Source organism: Musca autumnalis, unplaced genomic scaffold (assembly GCF_047663935.1).
Source record: "Musca autumnalis isolate F117 unplaced genomic scaffold, ASM4766393v1 scaffold_1, whole genome shotgun sequence".
NCBI lineage: Eukaryota > Metazoa > Arthropoda > Insecta > Diptera > Muscidae > Musca > Musca autumnalis.
The window spans coordinates 139,336,601-139,360,758 of record NW_027411644.1 but is presented as its reverse complement, the minus strand read 5'-3'; the positions used below and the strand labels follow the sequence as shown (position 1 = coordinate 139,360,758).

General features: G+C 35.3%; 2 protein-coding genes across 20 annotated transcripts in view; both read right to left on the bottom strand.

Annotated features, from left to right (window-relative positions):
* Positions 1-24,158, bottom strand: part of Bili (FERM domain-containing protein 8 Bili) — a 1,367,054-nt gene that overhangs the window by 565,403 nt on the left and 777,493 nt on the right. The gene's annotated exons all lie outside the window — the stretch shown is intronic.
* On the bottom strand, positions 19,528-20,865 carry LOC141390635 (cleavage and polyadenylation specificity factor subunit 1-like; the record flags this gene model as incomplete). The annotated part of the gene is made up of 1 exon (XM_073963582.1): positions 19,528-20,865. A coding segment is annotated over one exon (1,239 nt), but the record flags the coding sequence as incomplete, so codon positions are not given.

Genomic DNA, 24,158 nt, shown 5'->3' with positions numbered 1-24,158 from the left:
CAACGTCTACACGGGATTAAATTCAAATCCTAATTCCGCAACAATATAAAATAACCTTCGTTTTGCGAAAGTGATTTTCGAAAGTGAAAAAAAGAAAAAAATTCAAAAAATTATTTGAAAAATAAATACATAAAAAAACGCATTTTTTACTACTAAGTGGAATAAAATTTGTTAATTAATTGTTCGTATTAAATTCGTGATGTAATATTTATATAAAGTGCTAATTATACATTAAAACAAGTAAGTATAGTATAATATATATAAGTAAGTATAATATATATAATATAATAAAACTTTTAATGATTTCTTTGCAAAATTTTGAGATTTTATCGTGTTTTTCGTTGAAATTTTGTCCCATTCAGATAATTTTTGGGATGTTTGGAAAATTATCGTGCTTTGCGAAACTTTCATTTGCGGGATATTTTTTCAAATTTTATTAAACATTAGTGCTATTTCGAGCAATTTGTTGGTATTTTAGTTTGAATTTCGGGAAATATGTGCTATTTTGAGCTATTTGTTGAAAGTTTCGCTGGAAATTGGGAAAGTTTGGCCGACTTTAATTCTTTTGTAGAAGAAATTGGTTTCTGTCGTGAAGAATTTGGTCGTTTTTCGTAAAATATTTGAATCTTGTCTATATTTTAGCTGTTGTGTTTAGTTAGTCGTGTTTGTTCCTTTTCGAATATCTGATTGAGGAAAACTTGTATTTTTTGGAGAAATTTTGAAAACTTTTAATTTTCTTGTGCGTATATTTAAATACAATTTGCAAATATGCCAGTCACTTCTTGGACAGTTTTATGAGAGTTTCTGATTCCTTTGCGAAATTCGTAGAAAGTTTTCGGGCTATGAAATCAGAGGAAATTAAAGTCTGTGCGTTGGAAGTTCGTAGCGTCGAATTAGGAAAGGTGTGAAAAGATATTCAGGATAAGTTTAATTCGTGTATCCTCAATATGGAAACGTCGGAGGATACATCTAAATAGATGATTGAGTCCGCTGATAACAAATATCAGGTCGTACATCGGGAATACATACGGTGACCAATAGTACTCTATTATAGAGTACAGTACTCTATTTTAGGCGTCCGTACTCTATATTTTAAAGTAGTATATTTGTCCTCTATTCTCATTGGACGTACTCCATGTCCTGTATTTTTAATTCTGTTACGAATACTTGTGAATACATACGTAATTCAATGAAATCAGAGTACTTTAGGTCGAAATTAAATAACGTATAGTCTTACTAAAACCTTGGAAGGTAAGTTTTTAATAATAGAAGCATTGTTGAACACCAAAAAACATATTCCATGATTTTTTTACGAAACACTGTTTTCACTGAAGCAGTTTGCGGTGCCCACTGTAATTTTTGTCCGATTGACTCGGCATTTTTGCAACGTATTCTATTCTACTATCTATATTTTAAAATGAGCCACTAAAAATAAGTTAAATTTTTTTGATAAAGTATTACAAAATATCCGTCCTATTTTTTGGCCTGTAACTTTTCATCAATGTGTATATGTATTCTATTTTCATCCACAAATATTGGTCACCGTAGAAATACATGAAATGTTTAACGAATTTGAATGTTCACCTGTCAGAATTTCGAGGTTCTAGGGAATCTTTTAACTCCTCTCGTTGTAGTTCAGTAGCTTCGCAGCATCAGTGTGATACTCCAGGAGAATTACAGTCGATGTAGCAGTAGATAAAACGAGTTCTACTGCTCATACTTCTAAGGAAGTATGTGTCACTAGCCCCCAATATCGAGTATTGGGAATAATAGTGTTCGTCAGAGTTTTAGGGATCCACCTAATAATGACAGTGTTTCGAAGGAGAATTTCAAACGTGGCCAACATTTAGGGTAATTTTTGCGCGGTGTATATAAAAAAATCAAATTTGAGCGATGTAGAGCTCCTTTGTCATCTCGTGCGCAATACTAGTGGAGAGGCTCGAGAAATTTTAATTATCCATAACCAATTAAAGACACTTTTCGCTTTGCCACTGCTTCAGAATGTCTTCAGCGGCTACCAAAAATTACGCAAACGCTGTGGGAACAAGGCGATAAAGATAAATCGGCTATTTCACACTGGAAAGATCTAGCACGAATTCGAACTCTCATGTGTCTACGTTATATGATGTAAGATGGCTAAGTACCGAATTTCAGCCATTTCGGTGTGATAATGAGGCTAAAACCTACAAAATACCGAAAATCGGTTGGTACCGTTCTATGGGTGGTATATCAAAATGTGGACCGATAAAGCCAACTTCTATACAAAATTACAAAGATCTATCATAAAAATTGCGAGCTGTATCTAAATTTCAACAGCGGACGGACGGACATGGTTATATCGACTTAGGTTTTTACCCTGATCAAGAATATATATACTTTATAGGGTCTCCGATCAATATTTCGATGTGTTACAAACGGAATGACAAATTTAATTATACGCTCCATATTATGGTAGAGGGTATAATAATAAATATTGCAATAATACCCATTCTTTCTAGCGTTCTTTTTATACCCTACACCACTATATATCAGAGTTATTGGAAAAGGCGCTAAGCTATCACAATTTTAATATTTTGAAGTTGTCATAATGTAAGACAAATACCTCTGCTTCTATTTGGTGTATTTAAGACATGTTATATGCTAATCAAGAACATCAGTAGTGGAATTCTGTAACTCATTTTTGACTTACCGACAAAAATAGGTAAAATTAATATGCTTATAATTTCGGTAATTAACGAAATTTTTCGGTAAATTAACAACCAAAATCAAGCTGTCGCTAAGTTCTACCGATAGCAACAGTGTTGTCAACTATATTGATACTTTTCATTCATAACTTTGTATTTATATTTTACCGATTTTTGTCGGTTACAGAATTCCACTACAGTAAAGCTTTCAAGCAGTACCAAGTAGATGTCGTGCACCCTACAGTACGAATTGGCCGACATTTTAATCGGTTCGTATAATAATAATTTTTGCGTATTATCTTATACTAAATTTTATTTTTTGACAACTTGGGTTATTTTGGTTAATTTTTAAAAATTTTTATTGAATATTTTTATCCAATTTTGGTGATTTTTCGTGGGAAATAAGTTTGTTTATTTTTCCAAATTTTGGTGACAGTTTGATGAAATTTTGGAATTACCTGTCGTTTTTGATCAACTCTTAATGATTTCTTTGCAAAATTTCGAGATTTTATCGTGTTTTTCGTTGAAATTTTGTGCCATTCAGATAATTTTTGGGATGTTTGGAAAATTATCGTGCTTTGCGAAACTTTCATTTGTGGGATATTTATCAAATTTTAGTAAACATTTGTGCTATTTCAAGCAATTTGTTGGTATTTTACTTAGAATTTCGGGAAATATGTGCTATTTTGAGCTATTTGTTGAAAGTTTCGCTGGAAATTGGAAAAGTTTGGCCGACTTTAATTCTTTTGTAGAAGAAATTGGTTTCTGTCGTGAAGAATTAGGTCGCTTTTCGTAAAATATTTGAATCTTGTCGATATTTTAGCTGTTGTGTTTAGTTAGTCGTGTTTGTTCCTTTTAAAATCTCTGATTGAGAAAAACTTGTATTTTTTGGAGAAATTTTGGAAAACTTTTAATTTTCTTGTGCGTGTATTTCAATACAATTTGCAAATATGCCAGTCACTTCTTGGACAGTTCGAATTAGGAAAGGTGTGAAAAGATATTCAGGATAAGTTTAATTCGTGTATCCTCAATATGGAAATGTCGGAGGATACAACTAAATAGATGATTGAGTCCGCTGATAACAAATATCAGGTCGTACATCGGGAATACATACGGTGACCAATAGTACTCTATTATAGAGTACAGTACTCTATTTTAGGCGTCCGTACTCTATATTTTAAAGTAGTATATTTGTCCTCTATTCTCATTGGACGTACTCTATGTCCTGTATTTTTAATTCTGTTACGAATACTTGTGAATACATACGTAATTCAATGAAATCAGAGTACTTTAGGTCGAAATTAAATAACGTATAGTCTTACTAAAACCTTGGAAGGTAAGTTTTTAATAATAGAAGCATTGTTGAACACCAAAAAACATATTCCATGATTTTTTTACGAAACACTGTTTTCACTGAAGCAGTTTGCGGTGCCCACTGTAATTTTTGTCCGATTGACTCGGCATTTTTGCAACGTATTCTATTCTACTATCTATATTTTAAAATGAGCCACTAAAAATAAGTTAAATTTTTTTGATAAAGTATTACAAAATATCCGTCCTATTTTTTGGCCTGTAACTTTTCATCAATGTGTATATGTATTCTATTTTCATCCACAAATATTGGTCACCGTAGAAATACATGAAATGTTTAACAAATTTGAATGTTCACCTGTCAGAATTTCGAGGTTCTAGGGAATCTTTTAACTCCTCTCGTTGTAGTTCAGTAGCTTCGCAGCATCAGTGTGATACTCCAGGAGAATTACAGTCGATGTAGCAGTAGATAAAACGAGTTCTACTGCTCATACTTCTAAGGAAGTATGTGTCACTAGCCCCCAATATCGAGTATTGGGAATAATAGTGTTCGTCAGAGTTTTAGGGATCCACCTAATAATGACAGTGTTTCGAAGGAGAATTTCAAACGTGGCCAACATTTAGGGTAATTTTTGCGCGGTGTATATAAAAAAATCAAATTTGAGCGATGTAGAGCTCCTTTGTCATCTCGTGCGCAATACTAGTGGAGAGGCTCGAGAAATTTTAATTATCCATAACCAATTAAAGACACTTTTCGCTTTGCCACTGCTTCAGAATGTCTTCAGCGGCTACCAAAAATTACGCAAACGCTAAAACCTACAAAATACCGAAAATCGGTTGGTACCGTTCTATGGGTGGTATATCAAAATGTGGACCGATAAAGCCAATACCAAACATCCTAGGAGTAATAGAAACTTCTATACAAAATTACAAAGATCTATCATAAAAATTGCGAGCTGTATCTAAATTTCAACAGCGGACGGACGGACATGGTTATATCGACTTAGGTTTTTACCCTGATCAAGAATATATATACTTTATAGGGTCTCCGATCAATATTTCGATGTGTTACAAACGGAATGACAAATTTAATTATACGCTCCATATTATGGTAGAGGGTATAATAATAAATATTGCAATAATACCCATTCTTTCTAGCGTTCTTTTTATACCCTACACCACTATATATCAGAGTTATTGGAAAAGGCGCTAAGCTATCACAATTTTAATATTTTGAAGTTTTTACATTATGACAAATACCTCTGCTTCTATTTGGTGTATTTAAGACATGTTATATGCTAATCAAGAACATCAGTAGTGGAATTCTGTAACTCATTTTTTGACTTACCGACAAAAATAGGTAAAATTAATATGCTTATAATTTCGGTAATTAACGAAATTTTTCGGTAAATTAACAACCAAAATCAAGCTGTCGCTAAGTTCTACCGATAGCAACAGTGTTGTCAACTATATTGATACTTTTCATTCATAACTTTGTATTTATATTTTACCGATTTTTGTCGGTTACAGAATTCCACTACAGTAAAGCTTTCAAGCAGTACCAAGTAGATGTCGTGCACCCTACAGTACGAATTGGCCGACATTTTAATCGGTTCGTATAATAATAATTTTTGCGTATTATCTTATACTAAATTTTATTTTTTGACAACTTGGGTTATTTTGGTTAATTTTTAAAAATTTTTATTGAATATTTTTATCCAATTTTGGTGATTTTTCGTGGGAAATAAGTTTGTTTATTTTTCCAAATTTTGGTGACAGTTTGATGAAATTTTGGAATTACCTGTCGTTTTTGATCAACTCTTAATGATTTCTTTGCAAAATTTCGAGATTTTATCGTGTTTTTCGTTGAAATTTTGTGCCATTCAGATAATTTTTGGGATGTTTGGAAAATTATCGTGCTTTGCGAAACTTTCATTTGTGGGATATTTATCAAATTTTAGTAAACATTTGTGCTATTTCAAGCAATTTGTTGGTATTTTACTTAGAATTTCGGGAAATATGTGCTATTTTGAGCTATTTGTTGAAAGTTTCGCTGGAAATTGGAAAAGTTTGGCCGACTTTAATTCTTTTGTAGAAGAAATTGGTTTCTGTCGTGAAGAATTAGGTCGCTTTTCGTAAAATATTTGAATCTTGTCGATATTTTAGCTGTTGTGGTTAGTTAGTCGTGTTTGTTCCTTTTAAAATCTCTGATTGAGAAAAACTTGTATTTTTTGGAGAAATTTTGGAAAACTTTTAATTTTCTTGTGCGTGTATTTCAATACAATTTGCAAATATGCCAGTCACTTCTTGGACAGTTCGAATTAGGAAAGGTGTGAAAAGATATTCAGGATAAGTTTAATTCGTGTATCCTCAATATGGAAATGTCGGAGGATACAACTAAATAGATGATTGAGTCCGCTGATAACAAATATCAGGTCGTACATCGGGAATACATACGGTGACCAATAGTACTCTATTATAGAGTACAGTACTCTATTTTAGGCGTCCGTACTCTATATTTTAAAGTAGTATATTTGTCCTCTATTCTCATTGGACGTACTCTATGTCCTGTATTTTTAATTCTGCTACGAATACTTGTGAATACATACGTAATTAGGTCGAAATTAAATAACGTATAGTCTTACTAAAACCTTGGAAGGTAAGTTTTTAATAATAGAAGCATTGTTGAGCACCAAAAAACATATTCCATCAATTTTTTACGAAACACTGTTTTCACTGAAGGTGCCACCGTGGTGCAGTGGTATGCACGCCCGCCTTGCACACAGAAGGTCGGTGGTTCGATTCCCCGGCCAGGCAACATCAAACATTTTTCAACGGTGGCAAAATACCCCTCAGTAATGGTGGCGACATTTCCTGAGTATTTCAGCCTTGTAAAACTTCTCTACAAGTGGTGTCTTTAGACACGCCGTTCGGACTCGGCGATAAACAGTAGGTCCAATATCATTGAGCTAATATGAATCGGGGTGTACTCATTGATATGAGAGAAGTCCCCCTTGTCCCGTATGGGATGTTGTGGAACAATGTTTTTTTGTTGTTGTTTGTTTTCACTGAAGCAGTTTGCGGTGCCCACTGTAATTTTTGTCCGACCGACTCGATATTTTTGCAACGTATTCTATTCTACTATCTATATTTAAAAATGAGCCACTAACAATTAGTTCAATTTTTTGATAAATTACTAAAAAATTTCCGTCCTATTTTCGGCCTGTAACTTTTCATCAATGTGTATATGTACTCTATTTTCATCCAAAAATATTGGTCACAGTAGGAATACATGAAATGTTTAACGAATTTGAATGTTCACCTGTCTGAATTTCGAGGTTCTAGGAAATCTTTTAACTCCTCTCGTTGTAGCTTCACTAGCTTCGCAGCATCACTGTGATACTCCAGGAGAATTACAGTCTAACGATGTAGCAGTAGATAAAACGAGTTCTACTGCTCATACTTCTAAGGAAGTATGTGTCACTAGCCCCCAATATCGAGTATTGAGAATAATAGTGTTCGTCCGAGTTTTAGGGACCCACCTAATAACGACAGTGTTCATAATTTAGCATTACCCCCGTGTGATATAGAAGTGTTCGAAGGAGAATTTCAATGCTGGCCCACATTTAGGGCAATTTTACCGCGGTGTATATAGAAAAATCGAATTTGAGCGATGTAGAGCTCCTTTGTCATCTCGTGCACAATACTAGTGTAGAGACTCGAGAAATTGTAATTGTCCATAACCAATTAAAAACTCTTTTCGCTTTGCCACTGCTTCAGAATGGGTCTAGTTTGGGTTTGAAGACAACACAATGCGGTATTAATGGTTGTTTTTCAGCGATGTCTATTACGACACCTCCACAGAAAATTGGGACCCATTTTCGGTATATATTTGTCTTCAGCGGCTACCAAAAATTACACAAACGCTGTGGGAACAAAGCGAAAAAGATAAATCGGCTATTTCACAAAAAATCGATTATGTACTTTGCCCACAACACAGTCATCACCTTTTTGAAGGTCTTCGGTTTAAGAATATGTCGATCTCCACCAGATTTTCTATTGTTAAACGTCGTCGCCTATGTTTCAATTGTTTGCGAAAGGGACACGAGGTTAGAACTTGCATAAGTAAGCAAAATGTTCTTAATGTAGTGGAACACATTACATATTGTTACAGAGAAATGATTCTTCTCCTATCAAATCAACTCCGGTTCCGAATTCGACTAATAGAAATTCAAGTAACGTTGGAGATAGGCCTTCTAATTCCTCGATCGAATATTCTCTTCCTTCCACTTCAGCGGCAGGTAACTCACGATAAGTCTGCCACGCAGCTCAAAATAAATCTGTGCTATTGGGAACAGCGATGGTAAATTTAATTCATTGTGGTGTCTCGTATCCAGCTAGGGCTGTGATAGACCCGGCTTCGGAATCTTCGTTTTTGTCGGAGCGGCATTAGAATCGCATAAAACTTCCAGTTTCTTCTACGAATGTTAGTATTTCGGGCGTTAATTGTGCAATTTCGCAAAGTTTTTTCAATTAAAAATGGAAGTCCCTGCGATCCTGCGGTTTTGTTATCAACCAATGCATTAGTAGTGTCACTAATTTCGGAAAGTTTTAGTCGCAAATGCCAATTCTTCGTTTTGCTGACGTCAATTTATTTGATTCTCGCCCAGTAGATCTGCTGCTCGGTGTATACCCTAACTTATTGTTAGAGGGATGTCGTTCCATTATATCGGGAACTTTGTTAGCACAGAATTCTGTTTTCGGTTGGTTTGTCACTGGGCCAATTCCATCGTCTGAAATTAGAACTTTTGCTACGACAATTAATATTGAGGAAGAGGTCTCTCATAATAGAGCGTTGTTGCGATTTTGGGAATTGGAAGAGACTCCTAAACGGAAAATGTTGTTCCCATCTGACCGCTTTTATGAGGAAAATTATGTTCGGACCACTGGTAGATCCTCTGACGGTAGATTTATTGTGACCCTACCCTTGCGAACAGAGGTAGGCATAAAGGTGTACTTGGGGGAATCTCGTGGTAATATCCTCAAACAATTTCATCGGAAAGAGGCGATGTTATTGAAAAAACGGAGGTATAAGTTACATATGATAAGGTTCTGACTGAATATTTAGAGCTCGACCATATGAAGTCAGTTTCTGCTGCCAGTGCTAGCACACTTTGGTGTTGTTTGCCACACCATCCTGTCATCAACCTTGAAAAGCAGACAACCAAATTGCTCGTAGTCTTTAACGCTTCGTTGCCGGATATTTAAATGCGTTTTTAATTCACACATTACCCAACTGTATCGACAGATTCGCGTTGACCCTCAGCATACTCCTTTTCAAAGAAACATCTATCGGGGCTCGCAACAAAATCAATTCAAGATTTCGAATTAGAGAAAGTCACTTTCGGTTTGAACTGCGCGCAGTGGTTCAGAATCGTTTTTTCCTGGTCAAAATTCTGTAACTTTTGAACGGAAAGAGATATATTCATAATTCTTTTTTTGTTAGACAGATAACACAATCAGCTTTCAGACGAATTATAAGCGGTCAAGTTCGGTCTGGTAGTTGCAGAGAAATTCAAGGTCAAAATTAAACTTTTGAATTTTTTAACTATTTTTCATCAAAATATGAGTGTTTTTGTGGTTTTTATATCTTCCTATGTATTAAAGATGGTCAAACACCAACAAATAAACAAAACAATTACCGAAAAAACTAAAAAAAAATCGAAAAAATGTCGAAAAAAATTTTTTCAAATATTAAATATAAGTGACAAGAAATTCCACGACGAAAATAAAACAAAAATTGAAAACATATTAGACATGAATAACTTTCCTAAGCATAGGATAAAATCCTTAATTAACAATTACAAACCTAGAACAACAGAATCAACAGATATAAAACCGGACAAGATTTATAAATCACTGATATATGTACCAAATATATCAGAAAGATTTGAAAAGTCTGATATATATGACAAAAATAAATACACAATAGTTCATATCATACAACCAAATCAATGTTCAGTAACTTAAAAAGCAAAATTCCAAAGATGGACAAACACAATGTTATTTATAAAATCGAATGTGGTGGCAACGATGAGGAAACATGTGGCAAACACTATGTCGGCACGACAAAAAACAAATTAAAAACTCTCATGTCGGCACACAAATCAGACATAAAATTGAGGAATACAAATATAACACAGAAGACAGCGCTTGCAGAACACTGTAAGCATAATAACCACTCACCAAACATCGACGAAGTGAGAATATTGCAAACAGAAAACAATTACAACAAAAGACTCACACTAGAGATGCTACACATAAATAGCTTAACAACAACAAAAAGAATAAACCACAAAACAGATACGGACAACACAGCTTATTGTTACAGGCAGCTTACACAGAGAAGAGATCGAGTAATTAGTAAATAACATCCAGTGCAATAATACCTCTTGACGACGGTAGACATGCTACGCTAGTTTTAAGTTTTATTGTTAATGATATTTACACGTAAGCGATCTTTTATTCTCCTGTGATTATACAAACAACAATTATTTATTTATTTATACATTTTATTTAGTTTGTAACAATTCTGTGATATAGATTATAAGTCGTACTTTATTATTATTACTTTTGTTTTTCATTTTGTAGATAAAATTAAACTCCCTGAAGATGGAATTCAAAGAATTCCGAAATATTGGAAAATAAAAATGGAAAAATAAAAATCAAACTAATGACCTCAAGCTCAAAAAAACCACTTCTATTTATTCAAAATTTTTAAACAAAAAAAAATTTACAAAAAAAATTTAAATTTTTTCAAAAATTAAAAATATTCTTCTTGGGTTTTAATAAAACTTATATAACTCGTATAAAAACTCATATACACAAAAAAGTTGTAATTTGTTTCAAAAAGCTGTAATTCATATGGAGACAGTATAGAAAAATACACATTTTTACCCATGTAATTTCAATAAATTGAAAAAAGTGTTAAACGGACGGAACGGGACGGGTACAAAAGTATATATGGGCTGGAAGAGGAGACTTTCGGGCATCTTTCTGTGAGAACAGAACTTTGTTCCATGTTGTTCCACAAAAGTTCTAGTCCACTAAATATGGAATTTTATAAAATTTAGTACCCGAGGAAACATAAAATAGATCATGTTGTGTAAACGCTACGGTAATTTACTAAAACGATTTTTAAAGGCCACAACCCTACCTACCTTACAAAAAATTAATGAACACAATAACTGTTACAGTTTTAGAGAAATAGCTTCGTCTTTCTCCAGAAATTTGCAAAAATTACGTATTTCCCAAAAATTGGGAAAATGCTTGTCTTTAGGGGCACGCCACGCCCACACCTTCCAATATTTGGGCCAAATTTTTTGGTTTCCTTAGTTTCAATATTTTTACTATCGAATCTTATATAGAAATTAAATATCCTTGACAAAACAAAATTTTGATTTTTGACCAGGAAAATCGATTATTGCAACTGGCGGATGAAACAGAATCGGAATATCCTCTAGCAGCGCACATAATGTGCAAATCCATATATGTGGATGATGTATTGGCAGGAGCGCATGACCTTGAGACCGGGGTGAGTGCTAGGGATCAACTCATTTCACCATGTAAATACGATACAAATTTATTGTTGTACTCGATATACTCCACAATATTTGGCGGAATTTCACGGAATTTTTAGATGCCTCGATTAAGGCATACACGAGGGTAGTATATATTCGAATTGAGGTCCCAGGTCAGAACGTGTTTGTGCATTTCTTGTCTAGTAAGCCGAAAGTGGCCCCAATTAAATCAATTTCGCTCCCTCGTTTAGAGCATTGTGGTGCAGTGTTAGCGCCGGAACTGTTGAATGTTATAGTCAAGGAGATCGACATTGAATTTTGTCAGGTGTATTGTTGGACGGATTGAACTATTGTTTTGTCGTGGCTTCGAAAAACCCCTCCTGGACCACCTTTGTTTCCAATAGAGTCTGTAGGATTCAAGATAATAATAACTGGTATCAGGTTCGGTCTGAAGATAATCCCGCTGACCTATGAAGTCGTGGTGTATCACCATCAGACTTAGCTGCTAGACCCTTTGGTGGCATGGGCCATGCTGTCTCAGCCAAGATAAATCGAGTTGGGATACTCGTGACCTAACTCCACTTGAGACTTACAATGGAAATGCATTCGGTGCAGTGTCATTTCTCATTTGTTTCGTCGACGTTCACTGATATTCTGGATAGGTATTTGTCTTTTACAACAGGGATTCGTGCTGTAGCTTACATGTTAAGGTTCGTACGACAGACTTATTCTCGGTACCGAGATAAATATTCCTAACCTGCGAAAAAAATTACTACACCGGAATTCAATGAGGTTCGGAGGCTCTTAATAATAATTACACCACTATGTGGGGTGGGTAGTATAAGTTGGTTTTGGCCAAAAAGTTTGTAACGCATCGAAATAATGGTCGCAGACCCATACATATATGTACCAAAATGAATGTCTTGACGAGCTGAGTCGATCTGGCTACGTCTGTCCGACCATCCGTCTGTCCATCTAAGCCTTGTAATCACGCTACAGGTCACAATTTTAATCCTATCGTTACGAAACTTTGGGTGACGATAGGGGAAGAAGCCTATTGATTTGATGGGGTTCTCACACAGAAAGAAGTCTATTGATGTTTGGCGTACATCCCACTTTTCCATTTTTTTATTTGAGTTGTACTGACTTATGCACTTAAATGCGTTCCAACAGAGCAAAGATGCTAAGCTATCCCAATTTTAATATTTTGAATTTTACCAGTCAAAAGCTTATGCACAGGGGTAGTGGTGTAGGGTATCACATAGTTGGTCTCGACCCGACTATAGCCTTGGCTCACTTGTTACTCAAAAGTTACATTTCGCAAAGGAGTACAAAATGGTTAATAATCCGGTGTAACCATCGATTTGTTTAGCTCTCCAAATCCAATTTGATGGCCGCATTACATAGGTTTATCGCTCGTCAAGGTTGTTCATGAACTATATTTCGTAAATTAGAAAAGATTTTATTCGCCTTATTCGTGATAGCTGTGATTAGGACTCTGATGCTCTTGTACATCGAGGTCTTTCGTAAAAAGCTGGTGCACAACATATGAGTGGTGTTTGGAAAGCTGGAGTTAAAAGAGTTAAACAACATTTTCGGAAGCATTGTGGAAAACTTCGTTTCACTCTTGAGGAATTGGCGACATTTTTAGCTGGAATAGAGCCTTGTCTTAACTCGCGTTCACTTTGTACTATGTCCGACGATCCTCAAGAATTAGTATCTTTAACACCCGGCCATTTTTTAATTGGCGCGCTGTTACTTGCTCCTCCTGAACTTTCATATCTGAACAATCGATATCGCACGTGAATCGGTAAAGCAAATATCTTCCAAATTTTCATATGCGGTACAAATGGAAATTCCCGGAAAGAGAATTAGTAATTGATGATTTAGTCGTGGTTCGGCACGAGAATCTCCCTCCGACTCGTGGAACTTAGGTCGTGTTGAAAAGGTTGACGGACACGTTAGAGTCGTGGACGTGCGCAGAGCAAACGTCGGTGTAAAGCGGCCGGTAACTAAATTGGTCATTCTGACAGACCAATCGCCGAATGAAGACAATTAAAACGTTTTCTTTTCTTAGTACCATTGACTCCACAATAGGGTTATGATTTTTTTAGAACCTAATATCCCTGTATGATAACGTGATGAGTTTCTACATAAGATTACATAAAAGCTTAATTATAAGTTGATTGGGTGAAAAGCCCTCACGCACAAATTACTTTTAAATTTGAATTTATCACAATTATGGGAAATTTAAAAAAGAAATTAAATCGATTTGAGCGTGAACTTTTTTATATTTCAATGGAATAAACGTTATATTAGTTATATTAATATATTATAATAGGCAAAAGTTCATTCATCCGTGATACAGGAAATCATTTTTGAGAAAAAATTTCGAAAAGTCATTGAACGATTATAAATTTGATGGATGCTCGGTGCATCCAACAGACTGCCTCAGCTAGTCTGTATATGAATTAATAAGATGAAGCAGTCGATCTGCTTCAGTTGAGTGGTGGTCAGGCACTGATTTATTCAAAATATTTACAACTTATTTGCTAGTTTACAAAAAATTTCTTAACCTAAGTACAATCTAGCGACTCTTATCTTCTATTCAATAAGTAATAGAAACTGGTGCTAGCGATAACAGCTACCGCGGCCTGTGGAATCTTCACCGCTCATCATAACATAATTTACCACTTACGATAGCAATGGTAATAAAATAATTATTTACTTAGGCTGCTGGAAGTTTTGGTGGAAGATTTATTATTACTTATCAAATTTTCCAGCGCCTCGGCATGAGCCGAAAGTATGTACAAAAGTTATTCGTACATTCTCGTACCCGGCTTCAAAAATTTAAGTGGAGTGATTGCAATGAATCAGAAATATATATGTATCTTCTCAGTGAACTGTATCGATAATAACTATAAAATCGTATAACAATTAGAAAAAGTTTATGTTTGAGAATTAAACATTCTGGGGCGGACCTTAAAAATAATAATATTAAAAAAGATTGTGAACAAATATACATAAGATACAAATTTAAATGACTTTATGAATAATAAAAAATGGGACCAAAATCTGCCTTTACGTGATCGCACCTGTAAAACGCCGCAATCATTTCTCCAAGGAATCTATGTTGGTTATTCCTCCACCTTCATCATCCGACTTAATTTTTCAGGCTACCGAAATTCTTGGCGACTTCTTCTTCCGCGCTCGTCTTCCGTGGCTGTCATTGTGCGCTGACTCCTTGTTCATCTCAGTGTGTCGTTTCAACTTTTCAACATAGTATGATCTGCTCACCTCCAATCTCGGCAGTAGATTCTTTTGTATTTTTTTTTCGAGAAAATTCTGGTTTCTCTGATTTCTTTCTAGGTTTCGTAATGGTAGATGTTGCAGCTGCTGATGATGGAAATGCATATTCTTGTTCATTGTTGTTGTTGATTTGTTGATATTAAGCTATTGCAGTTTTCCATTATTCAAATCTGTTTCTTCGAATGTGATGTTGGTGTTCTTGGGTTTCTCGCTCTCTGATAAAATTTTTCGTATTTCCTTTGTTGACGACTCCTTTATTTATTCTCCAAACATGCAGCTTTCGTTGTTTATTTCTTTAGATTGATTATTGTCCATGGATGATGTTTCAGCTGCTGGTGATCAGGAGTATCCTTGTTTCCTGCTATTTCCATAACTAAACTATTTCGTTGCATTTTCCTTCGGTTTAATTGAAAAATCAAATTTAGGCCGATCGTATACTTTATTCTTCATTTCATACAACCTCTTCCTAATTTTTCGCTGCTCTAGGACGGTATTCATATCCTCCCTCTCCCACTTTTCTTTCAAACAATGATCCGATCCTCCTTTAAGTGCAATCTTTGTATAGCTATTTTCGAGTCTCCACATCTGGTTATCCAACTTACCGAATAATTCTCTCAAAAGGTATTAATTCCACGTATTTCCCTCCAGCTATTGTGTTTTTTATCTCTGCCAACTGAAGATTAAATTCACCCTTCAGGCACCCCAATTCTACTTCCTGTGCCATACCTTGCACTTCCTTAAAGAATTTATTTCGATCTCTATATAGCTCTTCACGGCTTTGCATTTTGAAAAGTTTGCTCTTTCTTCTAAAAGATGATTATTGTTTTTCTTTTTGGGATATGTTCTTCTTCGTTTTTATTCGTATTCGGTTGTCCTCTCCTCTCTCGTCATACTCGTTATTCACTTTATCTTCTCGTCCTCCGTTCTCTTTCTTCGTTTGCAGTTCTTTTTGTAGAAAATGTGAAAGCATTTTCCCACCGCCGCACAGAGGACGAAATCATTGATCTAGCGGCGCGAAAGTCAAAAAATCTAAGTATAAAATTGCGAAATGTTTTCCATTATACCGATTACAGACACTCTGCTGACTAGGATTTTGTTTTTACTTTTTTGTTGTTGTAAATATTCACTCAGTTATTCAGTGTCAAGTGCTAGAAATTTTGACGGATCAGATTTTAATAAAATTGTTGCTAAAAACCTGACCTCATATTTGTTTAATTGTTAAATAAATTCGTAATAAAACTAAACAAAGTTTATTTTTTATTAATAGGGGAGGGTTTAAGTTAAATTAAAATAAAATGTTTGTGGTCTGAAGTTACATAGTTATAAAGCAATAATTTTTCAAAAATTATTATTTTTTGTATGTTTTCCCTAGATTCCGAATAACCAAAATTTAGCTGCAAATCTTGCTGATAAATGGTCTTGAAAAATAGATTAAATCCTCAAAATACCCAAAATCTGTCGGTACGGTTATATGGGGGCTATATCAAAGTGTAGACCTATGTTCGCAATTTTTGGTGGAGAATTTTTGTGTCCACTGGGAACCCCAAATACCAAATTACACCTAATTTGGTCGGAAAATGTAGCTTTAAATCCCCAAACTACTGAAAGTCGGGAGGTACCTTAAAAGGGGCCTATACCCAAACGTGGACCTATGTCCACAATTTTTGGTGGAAAGGTTTAGTGATCTCTAGAAACCCTAAGTACCAAATTATAACTAATTTGGAAGGAAAAGGTGGCTTAAATCCTCAAAATATCGAATATCAGGAGGTACCGTTATATGGGGGCTATACCAAAATATTTGCCTATGTTGTTCATATTAAGTCCATAATTACCCACAGACACAGATTGAGTTTGTGCAAAATTTCAGAAAGATATCTTCATTCGTTTCCAAGTTATTAATTTCGCGCCGCTAGATCAGTGGTATCGACCACTGTGCGCCGCCGGTTAAATTCGTGGAGTAATGCTCTTCTTATAACTGAGCAAACTGCTGCTTTCTTCGTAATAACGCCTCCTTCTAGTAGTTTCGCTTCTTCTTCGTATCGTTTTTCGTCACTGCGTTTATCGTAACTTCATCATCCGTTCTTCTTCGTATTCTTCTCCGTTGGTTCTGCGCTCCTCCTTCGTATTTTCTCGTAGTACTCGTCCCGCCGCCGGTTTATCTTTCACCAAAGAGAAGGCTCGATGGACCAAAATGTACAATTATAAATTCAATGTGATGCTTGGTGCATCCAACAGACTGCCGCATCTAGTCTGTATATGAATTAATAAGATGAAGCAGTCGATCTGCTTCGGTTGAGTGGTGTTAAGACCCTGATTTATTCAAAATATTAACAACTTACTTGCTAGTTTACAAAATATTTCTCAACCTAAGTACAATCTAGCGACTCTTATCTTCTATACGATAAGTAAAAGAAACTGGTGCTAGATTGCTGCGACCTTTCATAAGCGCAACAAATAATGCACACAGAATGACTAGCGATAACAGCTACCACTGCCTATGGAATCTTTACCGCCCTTTCTTCTTCTTTATTTGCTTATTCAATTTTCGTATATTAGCGATCATACAATTACATAGTTTCTATTTTCATTAAATGTTATTTATGATTTGGCTAAAGAGTTCCCTCTTTCGTGATGTGGTGATAAGGTGGTCTGCGTTATGATATCCGGTCCATTGCTGTATGTTCTTGAGCCAGGTTGTTTCTTTTCTACCTCTGGAATTTCTACCTTCTATATTTGCTAGGAGAACTAATTGGAGTTGTTTATATTTTTGGGATTCCTCATAATGTGTCCTAGGTATGCACTCTTTTGCTTTTTAATATGCGTTGTAAGTTCTCGGTTGCGGTTCATTCTTCTGAGAACCTCTTCGTTCGATATGTGAGCTGTCCATTGTATTTTTAGTATTCTTCTGTAAACCCATATCTCAAATGCCTCGAGTCTTTTAATGTCTATAGCTTTATTGGTCCAAATTTTAACTGCATATAGCAATACTGACCATTTTTAATTTCAATGTTTATTTTATGGCTTGTTAACGCTTTTTTATATTTGGAAAACGCGTCCTTTGCCATCTCTATTCTGCATTTAATTTATTTGCTGTTGTCCCATTCCTCATTAGTTAGAACCCCTAAGTATTTAAAATATTTTACTCTTTCAACAGTAGAGTTATGTATTTTTAAAGATGTGTCCGTGTGCGAATTGTTTCTACTGATCACCATGAAATTAGTCTTTTGGATATTAATTTTTAGACCATATTTTTCGCTATATTCAGTGAGTCTGTTCATAAGACTTTAGTCCCGACATAGTATCAGACAAAATAGTGGTGTCGTCGGCGTATCGGATGTTGTTCATATATTTATTTCTGATTTTTATACCTTCTTGAATATTTAAAAATGCTTCTTGAAATATTTTTTCAGAGTATATATTAAATAGTTGTGGAGATAAGACACATCCTTTTCGAACCCCTTTGGATATCATTATTTCTTCTGTTGTATCTCCGTTGACATCAATTTGGGCAGTTTGATGCCAGTATAAACTTTTTATGCATCTTATTTCTTTGTCTTCTATTCCAATAGATTGGATTATTTCGACCAGCTTATCGTGTTGTACCGTGTCAAAGGCTTTTTAGTAGTCGATGTAGCATATGAATACGTCCTTCTGAACTTCCCGACATTTTTGTATAAGAACTTAGATATAAAACAAAGCTTATCGTGTGCCTTTTCCTTCCTTAAATCCGAATTGTGTATCTCCCATTGATTTCTCGCATTGTTCATATATCCTATTATGAATTATTTTAAGGAATATCTTTAATGTATGACTCATAAGGCTTACGAGTCTATAGTCACTGCATCGATTGGCATGGCTCTTCTTCGGTATTGCTATAAACGTGGGCTTCAGCAAGTCTTTTGGAAATTGTCCTGTGTCATATATATGGTTGAAAAGTTTGGTAAATAGTTGTAGATTGTTTCCATCAACGAGTTTTAATATTTCTGAAGGTATCTCGTCATTCGCAGTTGCTTTTTTGTCCCTCAAAGATTTAATGGCCCATTCTACTTCAGAATATATAATATACTCGTTCCAGACAATATTTGCGTGGATTGATTTTCGTAGCATGATCTTTTATCATCTGTAAAGAGCTTTTGTATATAGTCTTTCCAAATTTTTTTTTTCCCGCTAATTTCAGTCACTACTTCATTGCTCTCATTGTATAGTACAGCAGAAGTTGTTTTACGATATACACCAGCAGCTTCCTTTAATTTCTTGTGTAGGTTTTAATCATCGTGTAGGTTTCTCAATCTTTCTATTTCTTCGCACTGATTATTCAAATAAGCTCGTGTGGCTGTTTGAATTTCTCTGTTGAGCTCCCAATACAGTTCGTAATTTGAATTTTTGTATTTTCGGCGTTCTTCGATAAGGTGTAGAATTTCATCCGTCATCCAATCCTTATTCTTTGGTTTTTTGTAGTTTCCCAGATCATGTTGAGATATGGTGTTTATGGTAGTTTTAACTCTTTCCCATATATTTTCAACCTCATCAGCATTAATTGTGTTCATTGGCAAATTTAAGTTATGCGTTATATTACTTTTAATGAGGGGATTTGCAAGTTTTCCAACATCAAGTTTTTTTTTTTTTTTTTTTTTTTTTTAGGTATAATTCGATTTTATAATTTATTGGCTCCAGCCAATTTAATCCAAAACTAAATACATACATAATAATAATTGTAAAAATTGTAAAGAAAAAACTTGATTTTAAAACACCGTTGTTATTCTCTCAATTTCCAGTAGATCACTTAAAATATCTTCTGTCTTGGTGCCGATTTTCTTCGCCACCTCATTACGTTCCGAAACTGTCATATTGGCAAACGACCATATTAGATCACCATCAATGATGCAACGACTAGGATTTATTGACAGCTTTTTGGCCATTTTAATTGTACGAAATTCCTTGGGATTTAGGCCACACAAATGTTCCTGATAAGAGAGCAGAACATTTTGTAACATCAAAAAACGACGATAGACTTTTTCCGGCAGCGGAAGACAATAACCCATGCCACCATCCAAAGTACCATAGACAACAAAATGCTTATTTTCATAGATGAAAGGTTGCCGTTGTATGTGACCTCTTTGATGACACTGTACCCTGAACATGGTGTTCACCGTTTGTCCCAGATGATAGTCACCCTTGCGCAGTAGCTTTTGACCACCAATGGATTCGCGAACTTCCGGCTGATACATATATACAATGAAGTTTTTTTCGGCATCTGTCACCAAAAATGCCAGATTTGTGTTGTCCACCATAAACTCAATGCCAAATACCTCTAAGGGGTAAAAATCTCTTGATGCCAGTGACAAGGTGCGGAACTCCTCTTGGAAACGCAAAACACTCACCGATTTGTAGACACCAGCAATGAGAATCAACGATTTGATGGATATAATTTCATGGACATAGATATTTGTATCTATGAAGGCCACACCGCTGAGATCATCATCTGTTAGCTGCCAAAGGTAGATTTTTTGGCCAAATGCTGTTACCAAGAAGCCCAGAACACCGGAAATTGCTGATACAGGACCCTTTTGTTCTTTCTTGAAAATTTCTTTTAATTTAAATTTCGTCAAAGGTTTTCCTGGCTCTGGCACCACCTCGATGATATCGTAGATATGAATATTACCCCTTGAGGTAATGTCTTCACTGTAATTGAAATTGGTACCTATGCAAAGATACTCCTTGAGACCCGATCTAGTACCCTCATAAGCCAATTTGACAATTTTAAAGGCTGTAACATGTTCCCAATTTTCAAATTCTATGGAGGCATCTGGAACAATTTCCCATGTCTCTGGAGACATGAGAACCATGTTGAATTTCGACATGGTGGGATAGATAAAACGTTCACCTTTATTCTCTTCCGTCAGTTCCTTGTCTTCGCCATTGAAACGAAAATATTTGTTGGTTTGTTCTTCCGTTTGGGTAATGAGACAATAGATGTGTTTTTTTTTTTTTTGGATTTAGATATAATCTTTACCGCTCATCATAACATAATTTACCACTTACGATAACAATGGTAATAAAATATTTTTTTACTCAGGCTGCTGGAAATTCGGGCGGAAGATTTATTTTTACTTATCAAATTTTCCAGCGCCTCGACATGAGCCGAATGTCTGTACAAAAGTTATTTGTACAGTCATAACCAGCACAAAACAAAAACATTGTTTCACAACGGGACAAGGGAGACTTCTCTCATATCAATGAGTGCACCCCGATTCATATTTAGCTCAATGATATGGGACCTACTGTTTATCGCCGAGTCCGAACTGCGTGTGGAGAAGTTTTTCAAGGCTGAAATACTCAGGAAATCTCACCGTTGAAAAATGTTTGATGTTGCATGCCGGGAACCTTCTGCGTGCATGGCGGGAGTGTATACCATTGCACGGCAGTGGCACCGCTATAACTGTACACAACAAATATGTTTGGTATTGATTTAATCGCAGAAATTTATTATGTTCTGGAAAAGATGGGCGGCAATAACTACACTCAACAGATCAGTCCATCCTCGACATTACGAAAGATCTGGACCGTATCCTAGTCCGTCGTCTCGTCCGAGGACTAGTTCCCAGTCAATCACCAGGTTTCCCATTGTGTTGGGCAATCACCAGGATTCCCATTGTGTTGGTAACTCCGTCGGTTCGCTAACGTTTTAAGCGGCCTCGATCATATCCCCGAGCGTCATAGTCCGTCTACAGAATGTCAGCCCATCGATTCCAATTCGAGCAGTGTTAGATCCGTGTGGAAGACAAAGCCAAATCTGTACTTCTATGATGTCCGATCTGATCTGTTCATCCGCATTTCGGTGGCATCGAATTACGACCCACAATGTCGCGAGTTCATATTAACTGTGGCCAAAAATAGAAGGAGTTGTCGTAGGTGTATCAATTTTGGTACACGTACCTATTATTGACTTACAATCTTCAGGACAAAAAATTGGGTTGGTCGGTTCACGTTTTGATACAGCCCCCATAGAACCGTACCTCCCGATTTTCGGTATTTTAAATGTTTTAGACACAATGACCAACCGAAAGTATTCAAATTTTGTGGTTAGTCTTCGGCAGAGATATCAAACATTCCAACAGAGAATTGTGGCCTTAGGTCCACGTTTTGATATAGCCCCCATACAACGGTACCTCCCGATTTTCGGTATTTTGGAGGTTTTAGCCTGATTATCACACCGAAATGGCTGAATATTGGTATTAAGTCTCCGTTGGGGGACTTATAACCTTCCACCAGAAATATGTCGGTATAGGTACTCGTCTTCCTATAGCCCCCGTAGAACCGTTCCTCATTTTCGGTATTTTGGGTGTTGTGGCCTCAATATCCACCCGATTTGACTGAAATTTGGTGTTTAGTCTTCATATTGTTTGTGAGCATATTGAATATATCAAACTCTTGTGTTTATATATGTGAAAATTTCCTTTAAAAATTTTTTTGACCGATTAGTGGTCAAAAAACGGTAAATTTTTTGTAAAAAATCAAATTTTGAGTTTCGCTGTTCACAATTTTTTTAAAAATTGATATTTTTAAATTGTCTCGTTTAAAAGCAAGATTATTATGTACTTAATAAGCCCACAAAAATATATGAACATCGGTTCATTCGTTTTCGCGCTATAGCCAACACCGCAAAACGATTTGTTAAAAAAGGGGGCATTCTCTCAGTGAGGTGGTCGCTGAAAAAGAGAAATGACACATTCGTCTGCAAACCTCTGCAGCTGGGACCTTTACGTATTTGAAGTACTCACTTTTTACTACTCATACAGCAAAAAATATCGATATACACTTTTATACCATTTTTTCCCACTCCACTCAATTTAAAATTTGCTTCAGAAAATTAATAAACATAGTAATACATATTTGGGTAAATGTAAACACCATATGATTAATATATACATACAAACAAAAGTGTAGCCAAGTTTATTACATCCCAAGAGAACTTACTTTTAAATTTTAAATATTAACGCATAATATAATTTATTAATTTTAGAACAAAAAAATCATAAAAATACGTATTAACTAAAATTGTCGGATTTAAATCTTCATATAGCAAAAACTACTTCACGTATCAGTACCAAAATTCAGATTCTTCTTAATTAATATGTTTTCTATCACTCCCCATCAATAAATTTGTTCAACGAAGTATTTAGTTTTTACCATTTTTGGCCAAGGTCGTGACACTGTGCGACCCCTCTCAATCTATTTCTGTAGTAGCTAAGGTGACGGACCTACGTCATGTCTTCACACCTCGAGAGTCGATCCCACCATCAAGATCATCAAGAAGTCATTTTTGGGATAGCCACTGGCTGATTCAAGTTTCTACACCGCTGGTCGCATGGCGTTGGTGTGCGGTCCTGACGTGTATGCGAAAATCGTCACTTCACGATATTCGGACGGGTACTATCTGGTGTATGTTACAATTTGCCTTTTATTTTATTGAATTAATATGAATTGCTCACTCAAACTGCACTGTCCTCCTTATTCCTTATTGTTAATTTTTCATGTAGTTTTATGTTTTCTTTAATGTTACAATATTAATGATGTTGCAAGGCATGTTTAATTTATAATTAATGTAGGATCAGTTTACGTAACTACTCTTATTGCCTGCATAACGAGTTTGAGTAATGTAAACACAGACGAATTAAAAAATCGCCGACAAACACATAATAAAACATACGACATTTCGCCGACAAAACTGACACACACAGTCGCTGAGTTCTAATAAGAGAAAGCACACAGAAGAAGTTTGTCATTAGACGAGAAAAGAAATAAATTGTGCTTAGAAGTTTAGATATGCATAGAGTGAATGCACATAAGCTAGATAAAAGTTAAGTGAATTTGAAAGTGATGAGTTTGAATAATTAGAAGATCAAACCTTAAACATTATTTTGCGATCTACCTTGATAATTTACTTTAATTTAATTCTGATAAACTATGTACATATAATAATCTTAATAAACACAAACTGAATTATAATGAAAACATTAAACAAAGTGTTTTTTAATTCGGAATTAAAAGGTAACCAAACCTATAACTTGGGGGCTCGTCCGTCCGAAATTAATTAAAGTAAATTCAAATGAATAGATGTGGAAATAAGTGATCATTAAAAAAGTAAGACTTCACAACAACAAAATAGTTTGGGTACATTAACAACAACAATTGTCCGTGTGCATAAAATTGACGGTGTCGTTGGTTGGTGGCAAAGAATGTAACAACAACAATGAGAGACTTGTGTGACCGT